The 25,162-nt window shown below is 39.2% G+C and overlaps 2 protein-coding genes across 2 annotated transcripts; one reads left to right on the top strand and one right to left on the bottom strand.

Annotated features, from left to right (window-relative positions):
* The first annotated feature begins 4,914 nt into the window (after positions 1-4,914).
* Positions 4,915-8,270, top strand: LOC308103193 (putative ATP-dependent DNA helicase Q1). The gene is made up of 3 exons (XM_080453090.1): positions 4,915-5,544; positions 6,351-6,433; positions 6,750-8,270. The coding sequence occupies exons 1-3, from the start codon at positions 5,096-5,098 to the stop codon at positions 8,000-8,002; spliced, it is 1,785 nt and encodes a 594-aa protein (XP_080309216.1). The 5' UTR covers positions 4,915-5,095; the 3' UTR covers positions 8,003-8,270.
* Positions 8,271-11,400: 3,130 nt separating this feature from the next.
* Positions 11,401-15,735, bottom strand: LOC308073800 (uncharacterized protein; the record flags this gene model as incomplete). The annotated part of the gene is made up of 8 exons (XM_080412957.1): positions 11,401-11,730; positions 12,106-12,182; positions 12,488-12,665; positions 12,761-12,837; positions 12,940-13,400; positions 13,499-14,183; positions 14,940-15,361; positions 15,723-15,735. 8 exons carry the CDS (start codon positions 15,733-15,735, stop codon positions 11,712-11,714), a joined length of 1,932 nt encoding a protein of 643 aa, XP_080269083.1. The 3' UTR covers positions 11,401-11,711.
* Positions 15,736-25,162: the final 9,427 nt, after the last annotated feature.

Here is a 25,162-nt window from a genome sequence, read left to right as displayed (position 1 = left end):
ACCCAACACTGCTAATGTGATGGGTAAAATGTACTATTTGTAATAATTTTAGATTGTATTTCATTCTTTTTTTTTGGTAAAATATTTTTTATGACCAACTAATTTCGAGACCGCACCGCCAGTGTCCCGGGAACCCCCAGTCTTAATATATAATGAGCTTTACCCTTATATGTAGGGAATATAGAATAATTATTTTGATCAACATTGTCCTGTTATCTCTTAACACATCAATACAGCACAAAATTGTGGACAAATTCATATCCAAAAATAAAATATTCGAAGTTTTGTGTCTGAGATGTTAAATCTCATCAAATGGTGGTCCATGTCTCAAATGGGTTATTTAAATGAAAAATGGTGAGAACCACTAGCATATGCCTAGCCTGATTAAAAAGGCAAACAAACTGCCTGTTCAACGGTGCCGTTTGTATGCTTAATTGAATTAAAAGGCGTACTGGCAAAATACTTTCTATTGAATAAATACTTACCAACTGAAATGGTCTTTTCCTCTACGTTTTGAGAGTCATCTTCTGTCTGCAAAGACGACATTTCATGTGTTCCTTTAGAAGTTGTATTTTTGTAAGATATTTAATCAACTTTAAGGTTTTTTTTGTGGATTCACCTTCAAATACATATTTGCGTAATTTGTCTTTCAACGACATTTCTACGAGCAGAGCAGCAGAAGAATGTAACAGAGCTCGTATTTCCCTCCAAATGTCATACAAGTATGATCACTTCCGTTATTGTTGTTGTCAGTGTTAACGACACATCAGTGCCACCTGCTGTTTTGGAGTGATTATTCCTCACTCTTATTTAGCTGATTGAGGTATGACACAGGTGTCTAGCTATAGTTTTGTTATAAGTAAAACGTTAACTTGTATATCATTTATCCAAAATAACAAATGCATGTTTAATATAGCGTACTGTTACTGCAATGCTTAAGTTGCTATCAAACCATAACCAGTGCTTACATGGAGATTTCGGAGATGTCCAGTACAGTTGGCTCAGTACAGTCACATAACATGTTTGAGAACCACAGGTGTAAAGGATGTTCAAATGTAAATAAAACATTTTAACACAAAAACAATTCAGACTGAGGTAGAGTTTTTTTAGTACTTCAAGTGCAAAAATTCAACAAAAAAAAAATATATATATCGATTATCTTTAAAGAAGAAATGTAAAACCTCTGAGGTCGCTTCACTCACATTGAACAGGTAGGAATATTTTTTAACATTTTCAAACCTCAATTCCACAGACGTAGTCAAAATATTAGGTTTACAAAACTTTTAATAAAACGTCAGTAGCAATACAAAAGTAAAATTTTACAAAAATACAATTATAGCTATACAAAAAATAATAATAACAAAGCAGACAAAACTGCATTGAGTAATAACAATAAGTTTACATGAAAACATAATTCAGGCAAGATTATAAATTTGCTTGGCATGTGAGGGTTAGTGTCAGTATAGATTCACATTCAGTGCTATTCAGTGTGCTGTATATTAGTATTTTTTGTTACATTTGGCAGAGAACCAATATAAAATTAGGTAGCATTGTCCACTTAGCTCTCTCCTCAATGTCTACTAATTTAAGCTGCCAAACCCCACTGATACTAGCCATACCACTTTGAGTAACGTGGAATGGGCCCAAAACGTAAAAGAAACACAGTACATGCTCACCTGGCTGAACCATGGTAGTTTTCATATTGTAGAACCATGAAATGACTATGCAAACGCTGACCTTCCAGGAACATAGAGAGGAAGTTATTCAATAGGATGTTCCCTATTACCAACACTATTGTATTCTGCAAGGCAGAACTCATGGTGCTCACTGGTCAAGATGTTACCATGAAAATATACCATGCAGAAACTGAGAATTACGACAAAGAGAATGTATGGTGATGTTGGGAAGCCATAAATTACATTCTAGTGCTCCTGAGGCTGCAAAGTAAATCATATTAGTGATTGTAGGGGCCATGTGTACAGAAGCAGAGATGTTCTTTGTGTGCAGCTTTGCATTGTATGGTGAGCCAGCTTTCTAATTATACCCCCATTACGTAGATCTGTCCAAAACAGAGCAAACAGATGCAGACAGCACCGCCTGTCTTCCCACTGGGATTCAGTCTCCAATCACATTTCACTGGCAAATGGTCATAGTTCAACAATGTCCAGTTTATCTTGTTAGACATTTGTCTTGTACTGACATTTGATATGTTAGCAAGAGTACGACACATTCACTGTAACAAAAAGAGAGTGGACTGTGTAGTAATGAGAGTTCTGTTTATGAATGAGTTGCCTAGCGATGACATTAATGTCTCACCACAAGGCTTGTTATATTTGACTGAGAAAGTGCACGATACATGATAGTGCATCTATTAGCAAGAGGACACCAAGTCTCACACAAACATCTTTGCGGCCTTTGCTCTCTGTACCATTTGGTGTTGGTCCTTTCACTGTATAACCTACAGTAGACCTAGAGCGACTGACAAATAACTAGAAAAATGTGCTCCTTGGAGTGCAGGTCTCCGCCAGGCTGGGGCCACAAACTGATACATCTTGATCACATGCCGGAGTAATGTGTAACGATTTGTGAGTTTTGGACAAAATGTGTGTTTTGAAGAAAACGCAAAATGGCAGGAAATCTAGTCCGGCACAAATGGCTAGGCAGGGCCTAGGGGAGTTGTGTTATGATCCAATGTATTACTTTACAATAAGTAAAGTAATCAAAAGTTCCCCTTTCCCACAGGCAACAGTGTCCCTGCCTTTTTCATGGCCACTACTGTTGCTTCTATATCAGAAGTGCCCTTAATTGCCCCGTGGCACCGTTGAGCAAAATCTTTCAGTTTCTCGCGTTGTGTGTGCAAGGCCATGAGCTCCTTAAATTTTTCAGGGGCACCAATTGCGAGCTCCGCAATTGGAGCGTTTAATATTATTGTGTTTCGGTCAACACCCACAACTTTACACGCCTGACTCATCGACTTCTTCTTCCGGTAGGCCTTCAGGACCCGCTTATACCTGGCCACGACCTCATCTGGTCCACGTGCTAAGGATATTGAAGAAGACAAACTCGATGTTAGCCACAGTGAGAAAGTTTGTAATTTAAATACCACTGTTGCGAGGTAAAAACCTAATTAAACAGCATCATCATTCATCAGCCATAGCCCAAACTATCTTCAACAGTGATTGTTTGTAGGGCTGGTCAATTAACTTGAAATACATTGAAACTGATATTTAGGAACAATAACAAAATTAACAGTTTTACAATGATGGTGAGCAAAAATAGTGGAAGGAGCCGATCAACAAGCCATTTTCAGTGTCGACAGTAAACAGATTTCCATTACGTTTTCCCCATTTCCAAACCACTATTTTTGTAAAGTGCTCGTTTTGAAGTTCAAACATTCTATTCTGTGTTGGTGCTAGGCCTAACAAAGCATTCCATTGGTTAACAATAGGACACACTTCATCTGTGAAGAGAGCAAGAGCGAAGAAGTAAAACAGCCAACAAACAGAATAGGGAACGTTCAGGGCTTGTGTTTCTTTTCAAGTGATATAATTTGTGTTGAACTATTGGCCATTAAATATGGAATGTTAATTTTTAAAGTTCTAATATGAATTACCTCTCGTCACACATCTCGGCTCAGTTTTCCCCTTCTGTTTTTTGGCCTTCTTCTTGGACTTTGACTTCTTGTTGGACCTGGACCTTTTCTTCTTCTTCTTATCATCATCATCATCATCATCATCATCATCATCATCATCATCATCATGATGATGATGATGATGATGATGATGATGATGATGATGAGGACGAGGAAGATGATGTGGATGATGACTGATATTTGGACCACATCTTCTTCCTCTTTGTCTTCTTCTTCTTCTTCTTCTTTTTCTCATCCGAAGATGAGCTGCTGGACTCGGAAGTTGAGTGAGCGAGGTACTGAGGGTCCGATCCTTCAGTTGAAGTGGATATGGCAACTGTCTCCTTGGCCGTTTGTACTGTATAAAAACAATGAAATATGAACCACAGTAGACAGTTAAAGACACTTAAACAAACAGACAACGTCATTAGTTGATTTAGACCATGTTATTTTGACTATGCATGTACCTTGCGGTCACCTACAACTCATTAAAAACTAAACTACAGACATCCCAAAAGAAGCTCATTAGAGCAATGGTTCGCAAGGTTTTTCAGATCAGGGCCTACTTGAAAGTTTCAGAAACTTTTGCGGCCCACCCATCTGACAACTTAGGTTGGCAGTTTGTCAGCTGATGAGTTAAGTGGTCAGATGGGTGGTCCACATGCATTTCCACAGCAAGTTTATTGAAATGATCAATCTGAATGACACTCATGGGTACAACACCAGAAGGAGCTCCACTGATCATTCCTCAATTTTTCTCAAACATGAGAACAACGTGAAAGGCCTTTTACCATTCTTCTGCCATTGTGTAGAACAACCTACCATCACACATTAAAAAGTGACTCCCTACCCTCTTTCAAAAGAACCATAAAAGAGCACCTGTCAGCTACTTACAATAGGTCATGAATAAGTCTTAGCAGTCTGTATTTTTTTTTTTTTTTTTTTTTTTGCCTACATTGATGATATGCTGCACTGTATTGTATGTCTTACATGTCATGTTGACTTGAATATATAAACAATGGAAAGCCCTCATGCTTTTTTGTCATCCTTTTAACATTTACAAGTATAAATGTACTTGCTGTACTATTTAAAAAATTGTTAATACAGTATTCAATCAAAGACAGCAGATCAATGAGTACACATGTCAGTGGAAAATATTAATTCTTGACTTACACTGTTCATTTAGTTTTTTAAAGTAATCTCTCCTCCTCCGTAATGTCTGTAAGCATGGATTCGAGCACGAGGCACTTGGCACTAGCCTGGGACCAGACGAATCTGCGAGTGCAAAAAAAAAATGCACTCTGCGATTTGGGTCTGGCACCGCTCCATAGAGAATCCATTTCCTGCTCCAGAAGACGTGGGTATCCAATCAGGGCCCAGAATCCAAATATGGGCGGGTTTTTCCCCTTTATAGGAAATGACGTACTACGCAAGGGACTGTAGTTTTTCAGAATCACAACAAACATGGATGCCGCTATAGCCTCCGTAGTAGACGAATTGGAAACTATATCGTATCTAAAAGACGAACAAACAATTGCTCTTAAAGCTTTCGTTGAAAAGAAAGATGTGTTTGCCGTACTGCCTACTGGATTCGGGAAAAGTTTAATTTATCAACTGGCTCCGCTCGTCGCAAAGAAGTTGGGACTGAGTGAAAACCCAGTAGTTATAGTAGTATCCCCGTTGAACGCTTTGATGGAGGATCAGATCAGAGAAGCTACTAATTTTGGACTCACCGCCTTTCAGCTCGGAGTCCACGACGACGCTGAAATCCTCAGTGGACGTGGACAAGTTATATTCGGTAGCCCAGAACTATGGCTGCTGAATGATAAGTGGAGAGGCATGTTATCCTCGGCTGTTTTCAAGGACAATTTAATGGGGATTGTCGTAGATGAGGTTCACCTAACGTACAAATGGTAAGTGTTGGTTGCTAAATACTCTCATGCCTAACGTCTGTGTATTGTGTAGAACTAGAAGCCACTAATATTGTTACAAACAACAAACATGTGGATGCTTAGCATGGCTAGGCTGACACTCGCCTGCTAGCAGCTGAGCTGGAACAACGCCATTAAACAAAGCAAGAGCCTCTGATACACTTCGATCATTAACATTTGGTATTTGATAAAACTTTCCTCAAAAGGACATCGGCAGGGAATGAGCATTAAAACGTTCAAGTTGCCGTGGCTTGTCCTGTAAACCATAATTTCTATTGTTGTGTTGGGCTGGGACCGTCAAATATCACTGACCTAAATCCGTCCAAGAACTACATTTTCAATGGTCATTATTCTTAAATAAAGTTTAAATCTGTCCAAGCATACTTGGATCCTTAGGGTACATTTATTGGATAGTACTTGTAGAGATAGCCATACATATCAGTATAAACAAAGCTACAAAGACATTTGTACTGCAGTGTTTAATTAAATGTTCTTTCTAGTTTGTTTTAACATATTATTTTCTATTAATATGTTAGTTGAAAACCAACCCACAAAGCAATTAATACTGATGTGAACACATGTGTTAATTTATACTGTTTCCTGTTTATTTACACATTCATGTTAATGTGCTTTTAGACATTTAAACACAATTTTTTTTTGTACTTTGTCTACAGTTTATTTCATCTGATCTTTGCTCTGTGCATTTTCTGTTTACACTAATCTGTATATTACAGCAATTAAAATATACATTTCTATAAAACATTCTAATGTTCATTTATCCTTCCCAGGGGACAGGCCAAAAAGGGGGAGGTCGCAGCCTTCAGAGAGAGCTTCTCGAAGTTGGGAGATTTGAGATCGATCGTCAAGGAGGGTCAGTATATATATATATAAAACGACAACAAATGTAATATTTTCATAACCACTTGAACCCTACTATTCCTATTTTAGTGTAAACAGCAGATCTACACTCTCACAGCTCATGTGCTCTGAGCTTAAAGATTGGCTTTTTTAATAGTAGAAATGTATTGTGACAGTATGATTATGATAGAATAGGAAATGATGATTTATACAGCAGGGGTAGTTCATGAATTTAAACCAGTTGTGAGTTTTAAAAAATAGATTTTTTTTTCTAAACAAATTTGTGTTACAATACAAGCTAACATTAGTGCATTTGTTTGTCTTTTCAGGTACACCTGTGTTGGCACTGACCGCATCAGCTGATATTGCTTCCAGAGCCAGGGTGAAGAAACAGCTGCTCATGGACAATGTCAATACAAAAACTGTGACAGTTAGCCCCAACCGGACAAACATCAGACTTGGACTGATGTCAGTTTCTGACGAAACGCTGGAATGCCTGGACTGGGTTGTGAGGGAGGTTAAAGAGAAGGGGCTTTCCATGTCTCACATCCTTATTTACTGCCGCTCCTTAAAGACAGTTGGTAGAGTTTTTAATTATTTCAAAGGAGAGCTAGATGAAGATGCGTGGGTTGAAAGGGACCCTGAACAAAAGTCAGAAAACCTGCTGATAGGAATGTTTCACAGCCACACACATGCAGAAGACAAAAGCCGATTGCTGTCATCTCTAGGTGGAGAGGGGAGTTGCAGAGTTGTTGTTGCAACAACAGCTCTTGGGTTGGGCTTAAATTTTCGAAATGTATCTCATGTGATAATGTATGGGGTACCAGATGATGTTGAATCAATTGTTCAGCAGGCAGGCCGGGCAGGCAGAGATGGCTCACAGTCACATGCTGCATTGTATGTTGTTAAACAGCATAGAAGGACTGATGAGGGAGTTAAAGAGTTGCTACACCAATGCAAAATTGGCTGTTTTCGAAAGGCCCTATACAGTAACTTTGAAGAACATACAACAAGGGTTGAGCCAGGACATCTCTGTTGCACCTATTGCCACTCTTTGTGTTCTTGCACCACTGAAGGTTGTGGAGAGTTGACACCTAATTTTGAGTTGTTGCAAGACGAGGTTTCTACTAGATGTAGGCAGGTACTACCAGAACATAAATGGTTAATCAGGGAGAAGCTGAATGTATACCAGGACAGTTTGGTGCCTGAAAATGCACATCTGTTCACCACCGAGAAAGGTAGCACTGGATTTGGCATAGAACTTATTGATGCTGTTGTAGAACACAGTCACAATATATTTGACTTGGCATACATAAAGCGCAATATCCCAGTATTCTTTCAGCGCCATGCTATTCTAATTCTGAAAGTTATTGGTGAGGTATTTCAGGACATTGACGGCTTGGAGACCAGTCACTTGGAGTCGGAGATCAGAGACTCTTCTTGTTTTGACCAGCCAGACATGTATTACACTGGTCACTTTGATGCACCAGATGATGTTGACCAGTTGCAAACACCACTCAGCAGCTCAGAATCTGCAATGTCTGTAATGTCAGGATTGGCATCACTGCATTCCTCTGACTGAAAAATATTTTATTGTTAGTGTCAGACCAAAGTATTGTTCCCAGATTTGTTCATAGCTATCGTGCAGAATGTTAGTTGAAATTGTATTACTTCAGAAGCCTTAAAGATAACAGGAGCTTGTGAATAAATGATAACTACATTGTATTAGTTGAACACAGGTTATTTTTCATGGTTTTCAACAGACAAAGACAATATGATAAGTATATAAACATGTAAGTTATATTTTTTAGCAAAAACATGGATAAGTATCTAAAAAATGTATCACCTGTATTGCCAAAACATAAATAAAGTTGACCAAATGTTTGAAAATGCATTGATTTCAGTCATTAGCATGTTTTCTATGGAAGTGTATTATGGCAGTGGTTCTCAAAGTGGGGTCTGGGGACACCCAGCTAAACGAGGACCCATAGGTCTGTAACTCTTGTGTGTAAATGGAACCAAATGGTCCATTTGGTTCCATTTATACACTCAGAGTTAAATTGAAGCAGATTTTACTGTGTAAATTGTGGTTTCAAATATCAAAAATGTTATCAAATAAGGGTCTGTGTAATGCATGTCAAACGGAGGGTCCTGAGGGTTTTAAAATGGTTCAGAATCACTGCTCTAGCTCTAAAATGGGGGTCCCCTTCCTGCCGCTCACCTCCAGACAATGCTGTTCAATGATCAACGCTGCTTCACAAGTCACATTGGGAGTAGGCCAAACAAAACTGTTTAGTCTTGAGATTTCATTTTGGTTTTATCATATATTATGGACCACAAGCTGCTTATTTATCAGACATTACAAGCTAAATCTAAAACCATGACTATACTATGACTTTACTAAAGTCCATGTTTACATACAGGCATGAATATGGCTGTCTTCATCTCTGAGGTAATCAGATACACTATGTTAATCTTGACCAATTGTCTAAAGAAGAGATGGCTGATAGCTTAGAGCACAGGGGTGTAAATTGTAATGAGAATTCTATTGTTCACTTGGAGACAGTCTGATCAGATAGTGGCCTCTTGGTCACACCAGCAGGATGCAGGAATGCAGGAAGCAGGCAGTGAGACATTACCATGTACAAACATTGATGAAAGGACAGGACATCTTCCAGGGTGACCCCAACCCTCATGGAACCTCTTATTCTAATGTGAAAGACTGTATACACAACATATAAGAACTAGACAATGTGTATACAAGTTAAATTTAAGGTGTGGATTAAAAATCCTGTATTTTCTATTGACATGTGTAATCCATGCTTAACCATCTCATTAAACAACAATGAAGTTAAAATGTTTCCAATATAAGCCTAGCAAAAATGCATTTAAAGGAGCCAAGGGTGAACTCAGAATATCATTTTTAAAATAAATACTGTCATTAATATATGATTAGGGCATGTGACTACAAAGTAACCCTAAATACAGTTATGCTATATAAACTAAATTTGAGTGAATTTATTACAGCCGTTTTTTGATCTGTTGAAGAACAATGACTACATTAAATGCCTTAAAATTTAAATGAGGAATCCAATGTTGCATCACGATTATGCATGAAATTAATACATTCAGGGAATTTAATCAAGGAGGTTTTATTAATCTTGTCTTTGACAGGTACAAAAGCTTATAATTTCACATTTTTCAAAATCACAATGTTAATTAAGGTATACATGTAATGAAGAGCAGCAGCCTTCGATGTGCAAAGGTGGCTTGGCATGGCCAGATATTCAGACACTATACAATTTTTGGTTTAGTGCAAAGGAATAAAATATATATAAGAGCAGCAAATGTGCAATAGTCAACAAACATAATTGCAGCAATATTTGAAAATTGCAATGTTGAATCAACATAAGGTGCATGCTGAAAACTGAAACTCAGAAGACGTGTATGTCTCTCCTCTCACAGCCCTAGGTATAATTTCTGTCTACCACATATTTACATTACATCCACAGTACAGTTTAAATCTGGAGTTTCCTCCACTCTCTAAGCTTGTTCCTCATCCACTGACAATAGTTATCATAGTGAAGATTTGAGAACAAATCCCTACTGAACTTTGGGAATGCAAGGAACTGTCTTCCGTTTTGAGGTCTGAATAGCTCTGCCTCCCTAAAAACATTAACCAGGGTCAGAACATCTTCTGTCTGTCTAACTGCATGGTGAATGCCAGTTGGCCTGGACAACTTTAGCTCTCTGTCCGTGTTGTCCATCATCTCCTTGAGGACACCTATGGACTGGCTGATCCTTGATGCTGACTGCTCTGAAATATTAGGCCCCAGACCCTTCAAAAAAGACTTTAGAAAATTGTTCAGGTGTTCTAGGTGCAAGTCAAGAGAGATGTTTTTCCCGTTGCCCCCCCTACCATTCCAGAATCTGTTCCATGTCAGACTGTGAGCCAAGCGGGGCGCAAGTGTGGCTTTGAGCTGTACAGTCATAAGAAATGTACTGTACGCATACTGTGTGTGTCCATATGCCCTGTACAACTTCAGTGCCAGTAGGTACAGTCTCATCAGCCTTTCACCATCTCCCTCTTTCACGGCATCCAACATGTTTAGGAGAAAAAAACCAAAGCTAAGTCTTGCTTCAGTGTGCTCCGTTTTGTGGTCCCGTTGGAGTGGCGTTGAGCGGGGGTCATCGTTGAACTTGACAAATCTGTCTACAACGTCAGCTACCATGTCAGAGAGCCACGTCCTCTGCTCCTCTCGAGTTCCAGCAAGAACCGCAGGTGGAATGAAATCAGCTGGGATTTCTGTTGAAATATTAAAGAAATGGTTGACAAAAACAACAGTGTTATTTACAAAATAAGCATCACAAAAGGTCTAATACATATTGAAAACAAATATTAAATCTAGCATAGTTGCACTTAGGTTACTGCTGAGAGATTGTATAGTATGTAGTGTCTAATATACCTGTTACATCTGCCAACCCAAGGTGTTCCATTGCAGCTGCCAGGAACAGTGCAGTTGTGTCTTTAGAAACGAATTCTTTGTAGGCATTGTATGCCTTGTGTGGTCCCTGCTTAGCATTGCTGCACCTGTCAATCAGAAATTGGGATTTTAATTTCATTACAAAATATCTCCCGGTCTCACTCACACACATAAACGCATACATAGTTCTTTTCATCCTTCGGTCACCCTCACTCACCTCACACTCTGTCACGCACAAACACATACATAGTTCTTCGCATCCCTCCGTCTCCCTCACCTCACTCTCTCTCACACACATAAACACATACATAGTTCTTTGCATCCCCTCTGTCTCCTTCACTCTCTCTCTCTCTCTCTCTCTCACACACAGTGTTTTTAGAAAATTAATAACACAGGGGCAGTTGATTCCATTGTGCAGACTTCATTCACTGAAGCACTTTACATGCAGTCCACTATGGCTTTCTGCAAGTGTAGTCTAGAGACACAGAGGGTTACTTCATGGCATGCTACTTCCGGGTTTGCCCAGGAAATTATTAATTTTAACTTCTACTTTAACAACTCTTGAGGGTCAGTGGCCTTAAGCATATCAAGTTTTGTTCCATTTTATTTTAATAAGTGTCTGAGATTCTATGGCATATGGGGACATAAGCCCTCAGTATGAAACAACCCTGTAATCTGTGGCCTCAATGTGTTCTACACAAAGTCACAACTGCCCACATATGTGCTATCCATACCTCCCCAGGCAACACTAGGGCAATTTCATGTTGACAGCACTGCATTTCCCATCCCAGTTTGCAGTACAACAATTCATTCTGGTGACAAACCACTGTGAACAAAACAATTAGAGAATGTGTGACATCACTTATACTACATACAAGACATTTCACAAGTAATCACTATACCCTAGCCTACATAGTCCTCCAGGCGTCTGTATAGACCTTTTCTGCCCAACCATGTTATTGGTGGCGAAAAAAGCAGATCTACAAGCTCACAACTCATGACAGTGCAAAATGTTTGAGTTAGATTTTCTGGGAGAATGGTAGACTATCTTAGTACACATGTATGCCACTCCCAGAATAGTGATGCTAGGGTTCCTGTGGGTAGATGGGTAGCCTTAAGGTGTAGAGACAATACTTAAACCACTGGAATTCTTGTAACTTTCTTAAATGGTTCTTAAAAAGGTAAATGCATTGCAACTTACTTTAACATGTTCATATTAGCAATAAGAGTACCATGTTCTTTTGCCGACGCTTCCTTGTAGAAAATCTTATGATGGATCTGAAATGACATATTTTTTCAATTAGAGTTACCGTTATAACTTACTATGGTATTACCTGTACACCAACTGTAGTAAAGAGTTCTGTATGTCCCTTCGTAGAAAGATGCTATTTACTACAGTTGCGGTGAAGGTTTTTTCCTTTAGTGAGGACAATATAGTTTGAATAATAAAACACACTATATTGTTTTGCACCATAAAGTAGTTAGATCATTTATTTAAAATGTTTATAATATATATAGATATATGTGTTACCATTTATCACAATACAGTTAAAATAACATATCCTCTCTTTAATGACACTCACTTCAAATAGATTTCTAATGGCATGCCAGTCTTCAAACTTGAAGTGCATGCCCTCCAGTCTTTTCTCCGGGGTCTCTCCCTGGTTGAAGGCCCACTGGATATTTCGGGAGTTTGCCTCACTCAGCCGGTCACCGCCGAAGAACACTGGAGACAACCCTCCCGGTTGTTTTGGCACATACCTAAAGAGAATACACAAAAATGAGGGCTCAAAACTTAATCAACGGTCATTCCCCGCTTGCCCAAAAGTGACAGTGGAGGCTGATTAAATACTTACTTGTTCTGAAGCTGGAACAGTACATCTGTCAAATCCGCAGTTATATTTTCATTTTTGAAAATAAGACCCAGGGGATACTGTGAACAAAGACAGACAGACATTTTAGTCTTATAAGCATGCTAGTGGATTATACATAATATTAAGGCATATATGACATACATGTAGGTCACAGTACTTACATCTGTGGAGCGCTGTGCCATTTCATCAGAGTACTGGTGTGGGATGTGATGCACTACGACCTTTTCCAAAGGCTTGAAAGCAGCCAGGTGCTTGGTGAGCATTCGACTCCCAATGACAATGAACTCATTCCGCATGTGTTCTTGCGTTTTGATTGAGGGGAGAGAGTTACCAACATCATATTGAAGGAGGTCTTGGATTGGTCTTCTATTGCTCAGCTGATAGATGGGGATTCTGTCTCGTACAGCAATGTGGTGGATCCAGTGCATAGAGAGGTTGCTTTTTTGTAAGGACTGATGATGTGTTCTTATAAAAAAGTCCAGGTTATCGAAAATAATAGAATAGGTTGGTGGGGGCGGTCTGACAGTCACCATCATTTCTTCGTTAGTGAGGTCACTGAATGGTAAAACAGCTTCACCACGGTCAAGCATGCTTAGTGTGTCTTCGCCACCCTCATTCGAGTCTGTTGGATAAATACAAAAAACATTTAGAACATTTTACTTTTTAGTTTGCTTTTTCAATTTAACCTAATAAAAACAGATGTGAAAGCTGAAATCTCACCCAAAATGTTTAGCTCTTCCATGCTTTCATTGAGGTTGGCCAGCTCCTGCTCCATCTCTGGCACAGAGCCCGTCTCCGAGTCCTTTTCTTCAACACCAGCTGCTACCGGCTGCTTCAGGTACTCCTCATTTTCCAGCTTCAAGCCTTGAACAGCCTCTCCACATGTGTGAGCCAACTCCTTTTGCTTCCCTACAGCATTATTATGAGTTGTTGTGATGGCCATTTTGGACAGCCTTTCAAAGACAGCCTTCTTTGCCCCGCCATACTGTAGTATGCAGTCTATGTAATATGCAAAAGCTGACATGCGCGGCTCTCTTCCTCTCAAAGCAATAGCGGCTGCAGCACAAGTGGCAGGCACAGAATCTTTAGTGATAGTGGACACTATGGAGAGCAAGAATGGCGATAGACGTCTGAGATCTGACTCTAAGTGTTCAAAAGTGAAAGACTTCAGATCCCCAGGTGCTGACCTCCACAGCATGCAACCATTGTCACGGTTACAGAGGGTTTTACATTCACTCTCAATCACATCCAGAATCTTTATCTTGACCTCTTCTGCTAGGTCCTTGTGCTTCAGAATTTTGGCTGCAGCCGTCTTCCAGTTCTGATTGGTGATGTTGGTCACAATCCCAGCCTCTTCTGGCTGGCTGACCTTGGCAACAGTTTTGGAGGGGAATTTGGTGATCACCTGAAACATAAATGAAATATTCCATCAGTCATCATCCCAGTATCACAAAGTCCACTGCCCTGATTCCCTTTAAAATTAACATCAAAGCAGTCTCAAGTGACTACCCAACCCTCCTTTTCTTACACTATTATGCTTGAACTCTTCCTATCTAAATCTGCTGTATATAGAATTTACTGTGGAGTTGTTTGCATGAAGTTTGGTGGCAGCTACTTTAAAAATGCTGTTGGTGTATACATATATTATACCAAGATGAAATGCATGTGTACATACACTGATGTTTTCTTTATTTTTTATCTGTTTTGCACTCACTCATAACATTATTATTGTTATTATCTATGCAGCTGAATTGTCTGAAGAAAGCCAAACAAATGTGTTTACTCTTATGTACATGTACACAAGATGTAACAATGAAGCACAACCTTAATCTCTGTACAAGATGAAAGACACAGCTAAAGCCTAGGTACTGTGTGTTGGTTGGGCACTGTAGTAACATGGTTCTCTTTGTTATTTTCTATGCAACTCCTAGGGTAAGCATACATGTTGACAATAACAAAGAATAATAGAAAAGTGCATTAGTATTTGCTGGTCAAGGGGCAGCTTGTTCGTTTAGGCAGAATAGATAAATAATTCCAAGCTTAAATATGAACATTGTGCCTGTTAGCCTAAAAATGCAAGTATATTATTCTCAAATTATAATTATTTCACGTTTATGAAGTAAGAATATAATTGTTTCACGCCACTTTAAAAGATTCCTACCTCAGTTATACTTCGCCGGGCGGAGGTTGGTGTGGTACGAGCAGGACTTGGCGGATTTGGACGTATTTTCTTCAAAGTCCTTGGCGTTTTCGATGGTGTCACTCGGGGCCTTTTATCAGAAGATGATGACCCATGGCTAGACGGTGTTGGGGAGGCGGAGGTAGCCAACGTTGCTAGATTAAAACCAAGGCTAGATGTTGATGGTGTTGGAGAGGCAGAGGTGGTGGACGAAACTCCTAGATTCAAACCGTGGATAGATGTTGATGGTGTTGGAGAGGCGGAGGTGGTGGACGAAACTGCTACATTCAAACCGTGGCTAGATGTTGATGTCTTGGCGGCCGACGCTGCTGGATTCGAACCAGATACTTTTTCGTCCTCTTTCCATTTTCTGAAAGCCGGCAATGCACTTTCTAACCTTTTTACTAAGGTATCACACTTAACACAGGATCGGGAGGATTTGTCCCGACAGTCAGACAGAGACAAGCCTAAATCGCGAAGTCGCACGAAAATATTTTTGTCCTTCTCCGTCTTTTTTCTATCAAAGATTAGTTTAGAGTGATGAATTTGTCCACTTTCATTGCGTAAACGATGATTGCAAAAGCGACAATAATCATTAACAGCATCCATTTCTCTCTCTTTCTCTGTTGTTCTTCAATAAGTTTTTACGTCGAGTCCAGACAAAGTTAACTATGTTCTGCTCTTTAATCTTTATTTACTTTTTCACCACCGGCGCTTGTGCGTGACGTAGCAGGCTGTGCGGCTCTGATTGGCTGTAGGTCTAACCAATAGCGTCCATCTTCCGTGTTTAGAACCCGCCCCTTGGAAAAAAAAATTCCTCATAGAAGCACCAGACTCATATCCACGCAGTGATATAGTCTGTCAACGCCAGGCTAACTTGGCACAGCTGGCAGCAGGGAGATCCATCTCCTGATTGTCTGCAGCTGGCAATGAAATCGCAGTACATATTGTTAATGTACCATACAGGTGGAACTCAATGAAGGTCTCATGAAGTTATGGAGAATCAGGTAAAACACTAAACAAAAAAGGAAAATGGCCAAAGGTAACAAATAACAATAAAGACAAAGATGAATATTTAATTAAAAAGTACATGTTACACCATCTTTCTGATTTATAAAAAAAAAACATAGGCTCAAGGGTAACAGTACCATTTTCTTTTCAATATATATATATTTTTTATTACATTTCAGCCATATTTTTGGTCCTGGTCATATGCAGGATTGCATGGGATACAGGATAGGTAAAGCAAAGCAAAGCAAAGCAAAGCAAAGTTTGTTGTTTACCCAGGGTGTTGGACTAAGTTAACACTTATTTACAGCCAGGCCCTGCATGGAAGCCTTGCTCAAGGGCTATTCAGCGGTGATTCATGATTGATGTGATGAATTGGGGAATCGAACTAGGGACCTTCCGGTATCAAGGCCGCCCCTCTAACCACTAGGCCACCGCTGCCAGGTGGCCACTGGGCACTAGGCTTTTAAGTACTGTAAAGTATACATGAAGTGACATGCACAGTACATCATTATCAGACTTAATTTTATCCGTCAATTTATAGTTTATGCCCCAAAAGGACAGGATAAAAGGGTTTTGTAGCAATTGTATAAATATTATACCTTAATTCCATAATGTTTAAGCATGTTCGAATCATGTATACTCTACTTAAAAACATTTACAAAGTATATTATTTGTTTACATTTTGGACTAAATAGACATTTATACATCACGGTGCCCAGATATACCTAGTAGCCTACACAGTTAAAAGTAGTTTAATGGGCGTCTAGTTACCGCAATAGCAGATCTACAAGCTCACAACGCGTAGCAGCTTGTAGATCGGCTATTTTTTGCTTAAGTTCCCCCCTTACTGGGCTTTGTGTGGTGTGGTTTATACTATTCATAATAATGTAATGGTCCCCCGCTACTGAGACCCGGTGTCCAAAGGCAGCTCGCCTGGCTAGCGCCTAGCTAACAAGCTAACGAGGGCACAACGAGGCGATCTACTGAATAATGCAACGTGCCTGCTCTTGAAATGGTCACGCATTACACTGTGGACTTACTACCATGCAAAACAAGTGCAGAGTAATCATTTTCTTTACGACGTTGTTGGTGAAAAGCTCTCGGTAAATTGTATGCGTGCCGCCATTGTTTTTGTTTTGCTTAGTGGTCATGCCCATGCATCAGATTGGAAGGGAACAGAGAAGGTTCATTCCATAGCATAGCTACGGCTAGCACTGTACAAAATAGTGTTTCCAAGTGGAAAAACAGCAGCAGTTGATTAAAAAAATACCGGAGATTCGTTGAGGGTGAAAATCGATAACCAAATTCGTTGGGAACAAATGTAGTGATCTATTTCTTTTTATTTAATCTACTCGTAGTTGCAGCCTTAGTTGCCAACAGGCTATATGCACAGCAGCCATACTGGAAAGAAATTGGGCCTTTCCAATGTGGATGCTGTGAATAAGAGCCTAGTATTGCCCATTTATCAGCTTCTAGATTAAAATTTCTTAAGCTCAAACACTAACTGTCAATATCAATGATTGTAGCATTAGAACGCTTAATTTAACAGACAATAAATATGGCTTATAGAATTTGTTACAGACGTGATTAATGTACAACTAACTGTATAGATATCCAGTAGCTCATACATTATTTTAATTCAGCAGCACCTTTGCCAGTTGATGGCAAGATTGCAGTGATTTTTACATCTTTTCAATAGTAGCCCAAAATTTAAAAATTTGTGAAATGAGTCATTCTGCATGAAAAGTGTGGTAGCTAGCTAGCTGGTGGTGGCTAACGACTAACTAGCCTGCTTCAAAACTTACCGAAACTCTCAACAACATTCTTCCTTTTAACGGGTTTTTTACCACCCCGAGTGGTGCGTGGTTTCGTCTGTCGTGAGACTAAGACGACTTCATCGTCTTTTGCTGTTGTAGAAAGATTTTCTGGTTCTTCGTCCATTGTTGTATTACGATCTTTGATTAAAACTTTTCACAGGTTGAGGTTGTCGTCTCCTGGAGTTGATGATGATGATGAGTGATTATTACTGATACGGCACAGCTGTGTTAAATAACAGGAAATCAACTTAACATCCTTTTTTTATCTGCCTTCAAAGTAAAACATTTTAAATAAAGATTCTGATTATTTCCAAATATAGAGACACCATTTCTAATGATAGTCTTAGAGGATGAATGAAACTTGTTTTTCTACATTATCCCCGAACCAGTTTGGTAAGGTTGTTTATTTGCAGTATAACACTCAAGTTTGAATCAAGCTTCAAATTACCCATGCATAGACTAACTTAACATAGACATATAAATACATTCAAACATGCAAACAAATCCACATCACTACAGTTACAGTAGTTAGCAGACTTAAATAAAACAGTAACAAATTGGTCAAATATAATGCAACATCGATCAGCTGGAATAAAATTGAACCAAACCGAAATAATCATTAGAAGACATAAAACATTATTTAGGAACACCCTTTTGAACATTAACTGAATTCACAAACACATTAAGTAACACCTGTGGTGACATCTATTATTAACCAATTAGCCTACATTTATTTTAATCAAAAAACTGTTCTGTTCAAGGTAAAAGAAGTACAATAATAGTAATAATAATAATATTAACAATAATAAATGATGGTCTATTACTGCCATTCAGTGAGAGCGAATGCAGAAGGGTGGAAGTGGAGAAAATAGAATTTGTATAAATAAAAACTGAAAAGTAAAAGAAGAGTTTGCCCACACTATTTTTTTCTCAGCCCATCCGTTTCCAGGCCAGGGCGAGGGAAACTGCCCATCCTTTATCCTTTTATATTTGGAGCGCATCATCTCGTGGTTGACAGCGCAGCAGCAGCAGAACACACTCTGCCATGTCCCTCTAGTTTATTTTATTTTTAAATTATTTCCACTAACAGCGCAAGCTTTCCAGGTGTTTATTTATTTATTTATTGTGTGTTCACTGTGTAGCCTGTGGTTGTTTTAATAAACGAGATTCTCTAAAGATGATTAGAGACGGCTTTCAGTAAGGTTTCCTTGCGCACATTATTGATTGCCAGTGGCTGACAGCGCGTGTGCGCATCTAATCACAAAACCCGAGGCTTGATCAACAGAAAAATATAGATTAATACATTTGACAAAATACAGCGAAATCCCAAAATTATTAGTCTTAATATCCAGTAAGCAATAGAAATGAACTGCAAACAAATTCAAAGTTATAGGCTATCAATATCACACAAAAGTAGAGAGAAGCTGTGATCTCATCTCACAAACAAATGGACAAGAAATAAATAATCCTTTTGCAAACAACATCCATGTTCTGTTTGTTTGTCAACAATGATCTAAATGGAAAGTTTATTTCAGCTATGTGACAGTCCTTGTTTAAGTTCATTGCCTTCACCTGTTGTTCTGCTGTGCGCAACAGGGCATATCTCCGCCAGGCCAGGTTTACCTACCCAGGCCATGAAATTCATAGGCAGTCATCGTAGCCAATTAGAATGAAATATGCTAAAACTGACTCATGTACTGATACAGTAACGTCGCTGTTGGGTGGAAACCTTGTATGTTTTTTTTTTTTATTATTATTTAAAAACTGGTGAAAATAGCCAATCTACAAGCTTCAATTATTAATAATTAAGAAATATTATATTTTAAATAGTGCAAAATCAACTAAAGTCATTGTTAGTGCAAGTTCAATCACATTTAATTTGAATGAAAACAATTTGTGGGGAAAATACATAAAATCTGTGAATCTAATGTGATTCATATGACCCCTACTTCAGTCAGTGAAGTCCAGGGCTGAATGTGACAAATATTGAGACCAATATAACTTAGTACAAATATTGGTCATTTGCCAATATGGGTTATATTACACAGATAGTTATACTATTCTTGTACTATATTAAAATAAAATCATCCTTAACCTTCAAATTAAATTCATTATGTCCGTGGACTTTAAAAAAAATGCCCTGGCATTTGGCCTTTGTGCCCTAGAAAATGACAAAAGGCCAAGTGGCCTTGCCCCTGGCCTAAAATGATGAAATTCCAGGCCTGGTCACAATGCATCATGGGACGCATTGTGAGCTTGTAGATCTGCTTTAAAAAATATATATATATATAACTACTGTAGCCTGTTATTATGACGTTTACATATTTTAAAACTGAAGATGCAAACGCATATTGAATGACAGTGCGTTTAAATCGAATGTCTCACCAGTGTTTGAAACACTGATTCATTGCTGGGGTGTGAGACTTGGTTGGTCAATAACTTTACCATTCACATGTAATTCAGTCATTAAAGTAGCACATATCGATGTGCTATGTAATGATGGCTCCTTGTCATTAAAGGGGAGTAGTTTTCATTGTTCTGTCTGTAAGGAACATTAATGTGTAATGATGATAATGGCTCATTGGTCAATTTGGTCATTGTTGTTTGGTCTAGGTTTACCATTGAGATGTAATTAATTCAGTAAAAATAACTAAATAGCTAATTGCTCTGCCATTCATTAAAAGATGCAAAGAATGTTTTAAATGTCAAAATAAAAACAAAACAAAACTAGAAAAAGTGCTCCTCGGAGCACAGGTCTCCGCCAGGTCAGGTAGGTTATTGTTGCTTCCTGGTGGCACTATAACAGGCCAATGTGAAAAGGGCGGCATTTCTTCCTCTCTAGTGGGAATGTGTGTGGAAAATTTCACGGAAATCGCATGCTGCGTTTATGATTTGAGGCATTTTGTTCCAAACTGATCTATCCTGCAAACTTTGGAAGCTAATGTTAGCAAATTAGGATGCAATATGAAATATCGGACACATCCGTCTTGATCACATGACTATAGAGATACTGTGTACTGATTTGCGTGATTTTTGGATAGAATCTGAAGGACTAATAGCAACAAATTTGTTTTACAAAAGTCAGCCTCCTGGTGGCGCTCTAACAGGCAGATGTGAAAAATGCAGGGCAAGGGTTTTTCCTTGGCCTCTAGGGAGTGTGCAAAGTTTCCTGTGGCCTGTCATAGCGCCACCATGAGGCTGATTTGAACATTTTCTATAAAAAATAAAAATAAAAAAAAAATCTGGTCTCGGTCTCGACTCGGTCTCGCCTCCGGTCGGTCTCGGCCTCGACTCGGTCTCGCCTCCCGTCGGACTCGGTCTTGACTCGGACTCGACCCCCTCCCTGGCCTCTCGGACTCGGTCTTGACTCGGACTCGCCCCCCCTCGGACTTGGTACTGACTTGGACTCGCTTTAGGTGGTCTCGACTACAACCCTAATTACTACAGTACAAATGGTGGTCTACATTACTACTATTCAGTGAGCGTGAGTGCAGAAGGATGGACGTGGAGAAAAATATTTAGTAAAAATAAGAGAGGAAAAGATTGCCCTCATTATAATGCATCAACCCATATGCTCCATACAGTTCTGAAGACCATGTATCTGTCTGTCTGCTTGTATCCCTTTTCTGCCCATGGAGATCTCTATATCTGTCTGTCCTTGTCCCTTTTATGCCTATATATGGAGATCCTGATGTTATCAGTATATGTGCATATGTGGGTGTGCCCTTATATGGACATATGGGGGGGGGGGGGGGGGTCAGCAACTATAAATATCCTGTTAATGGAGATGATTTTTTGAGGAAGAGCTCCAAAATCTCTTCTAAATCTCACCATCAAGGCCAGCAATATGCAGTGGAGGAATACACAATCATGTTTCAAACAACAAAATAGAGGCAAAGGTGTATCACTCACAAAGAAAGAGGGAGAAACCTCATCTTTTAGTTATTAACTATGTTGACAACAGTAGCACCGGACAGGAGTGTTCATGTATCGCAGGGTAAGTAAACAACTAATAAGTACTTAGTTAATAGACAAGCATAATGAGGACATAATTTAACAAGTGGTACATTGCTACATGATTCCCTGGTGGTGTGTTGAACTTATGACCTAGTGACCAAAACGTTCTGCCAAGCATGCTTGCTTACATCGTGATTTATTTTGGAAGTCCCAGATATAGTCTATCACAAATACACTACTTAAAAGGTAAAAAAAAAAAAGGCTGAAACTGCACATGTTTCCCAACATGCTCAATAATCAAAAAATGAGTGATTCAGTTCTCCAGTAACCAGTGGTGGAATGTAACTAAGTACATGTACTCAAGTACTGTACTTGAGTACATGTACTTAGTTACATTCAACCACTGGTGGTACATGTACTCAAGTACTGTACTTGAGTACATGTACTTAGTTACACTGGTGACGATGTCAATATCAGTATTAGTATCATTGAGCATTAACTTGTGTTGTTTACCTTACTTCTATCAAAAGTGTTTATATTAACATGCAATCTAATAGATTGATTCAGGATGCAAAAAGAACATTTTGTTAGTCTCATGATTTGTACCTTCACATATGGCATCAAAATACAAAAAGGCAACTGCACGTTTCTCAGCATTGTAACTTTTACTCAGATTTTTACTATCAAAAATGTGTTACCATGCAAATTAATCTAATTCAGATTGATTCAGGATGCCCAAGTAACATCAACACAACACTGTAATATTGTATCATTGTTGACTTTTCATTTGTACCTTTACAATGTCATAATCAACCTATTATTGTCATTACCTAAGTGAATACTCCCATTGCAGCATACAGTACAGTATATGCCCCTCTAACTTATCACTCTATAGGCCCAGTGAATAAAGATGCAATGTTAAAGTTCAAACCCAGCTAAACACAATCACAGGTATATTTATAACAAATCTTCTCTCACTATAATTCTTCAGGGGAGTGTGTTACTGCTCCCACATTGTGGGTTTGTTTCAATACCTGGACCTGCAGCATTCTAAGAATGCAGAGGTGGAGGTTTGTTCCACAAGTCTTCCACAGCAGTGGCACAAGCCGAGAGGGAAGAAGTTGGAGGCACAGCCGGTCACTAAAGTTGTGCACTGCAAAAAATCAAAATCTTATGAAGTACATCTGGCTTATTTCTATTCAAAATGCCTCATCACACTTAATATAAGGTACAATCATCTAACCAGTCTTATTTCTGTGAGATATAGGGGCTTGTTTTCATACAGTGTAACTTGAATGTCTTGGTGAGTGATAACATCTTGAAATTATCTGGTATTGAGTCATGTCTTGGATAAAACAAGCTTTTTTGGCATATCACACATTTTTTAAGGCGTTGTGTTATTTGTAAAAGATGTATCCTCTCATATCAAGACATAGACTTAGTTTATTTCCAGAAAAGACATCTTTATTGGAAAAGTCAGTTTTCTTTCTTCCCCACACAACATTAAGCATGTGCAATGACGTCTGTGAGCTTATACCTAATCGGCATGTACTTTCTATTATTTAATGTCACATAGTAGTATGGCATATAATCAACAAGATTTCCAGGATCAACAAAAATATTGGCTTGAGCCTGGTAAGGAACTTCTACCTCATACACTAAATACTGATCATTCCACCCAACTGTAGAGAGAGGTTGGCATTCAAAACAATACAATGATGAATTTACAATATAAATGTTTTTCATAAGACCAAACTCTGCATTTTTTTGTTTTGTTGATATTTGAACTGTTTGGTGCTACTATATATGACTATGAATTGAATACCAAGGACCTCAATGGAAACTAGACCGCAAGGACTTTTTTGGACGGACCTTTTAGTCAAAGTATTTTAAATGTAATTGTGCTGTTTTACATTTGTTTGCCTAATACAATATTCAATCAATCAATCAATCAAACCACTGATGACTTTCAAAAAATGGTAACTGGTCATGTGGGCACCAAAACCATCTGGACACTAGGGATAACTGGGCACCAAAACCATCTGGGCCCTCTTAGCTGAGACAGAGATGAGACAGGGACCCCCTTAACTGAGAGAGAGATAAAGCAGGGCCCCCTTAGCTGAGAGAGAGATGAAACAGCATGTCTCCACCCCTAAGTGCCCACTCGTGTAGGTGCCCACATGTCCCTAGTGCCCAGATGGTTTTGGTGCCCAGTTGTCCAGCTGCCCAAATGTCCCTAGTGCCCAGTTGTGAAGGTGCCCACATGTCCTTAGTGCCCACTTGTCCCTAGTGCCCAGTTGCCCAAATGCCCACATGTCCCTAGTGCTCAGATGGTAACTGGGCACCAAAACCATCTGGGCCCTCTTAGCTGAGACAGAGATGAGACAGGGACCCCCTTAACTGAGAGAGAGAGAGATAAAGCATGGCCCCCTTAGCTGAGAGAGAGATGAAACAGGGACCCCCTCAGTTGTCCACATGTCCCTAGTGCCCAGTTGACCAGGTGCCCACATGTTCCTAGTGCCCACATGTCCCTAGTGCCCAGATGTCTCCACCCCTAAGTGCCCACTCGTCTAGGTGCCCACATGTCCCTAGTGCCCAGATGGTTTTGGTGCCCAGTTGTCCAGCTGCCCAAATGTCCCTAGTGCCCAGTTGTGAAGGTGCCCACATGTTCTTAGTGCCCACTTGTCCCTAGTGCCCAGTTGCCCAAATGCCCACATGTCCCTAGTGCCCAGTTGTCCAGGTGCCCACAGGTCCCTAGTGCCCACATGTCTCCACCCCTAAGTGCCCACTCGTCCAGGTGCCCACATGTCCCTAGTGCTCAGATGGTTTTGGTGCCCAGTTGTCCCAAAAATATGGTGATATATTATAACTCTATGGGTGCCCTGATGCCCACCTCAGGCCACCTGACTTGTATTCCTTCAACCCTATATACATTTAGGCCATTTGAAAATAGCAGATCTACAAGCTCACAGTGCGGAGCTTGTAGATCTGCTATTTTCAAAAGATTTTGTATACATTTTATACATTTGAAAACTTGTGAAAAGGGAAATTCTGCATAATGACTACTTTTACTTTGGTACATTAAGTACATTGTTATACCAATACTTTTGTACTTTTACTCAAGTAAATTTTGAATTCCAGACTTTTACTTTTAACAGAGTATATCTTTCTACATTGCAGTATTGATACTTTTACTTAAGTAAAAAAAATTAGTCATTTTTTCCACCACTGCCGGTCCATAATATACCAGACTATGTAGGGTATAGTTATATTTCAGTTATCTTATATTTTCATTTTAATTCCACTGCACAAAATGTAGGGAACAAAAACTAATGTTTACGTACACATATGTTATAAACCCCTCATCAATTAAGAAACTATGCGTTTTAAATTGATTCATGAATGAATTAGTGTCACAAA

Source organism: Gymnoscopelus braueri (assembly GCF_963280865.1).
Source record: "Gymnoscopelus braueri genome assembly, chromosome: 2".
In the NCBI taxonomy this organism is placed as follows: domain Eukaryota; kingdom Metazoa; phylum Chordata; class Actinopteri; order Myctophiformes; family Myctophidae; genus Gymnoscopelus; species Gymnoscopelus braueri.
This window is presented reverse-complemented; position numbering and strand designations above follow the sequence as displayed.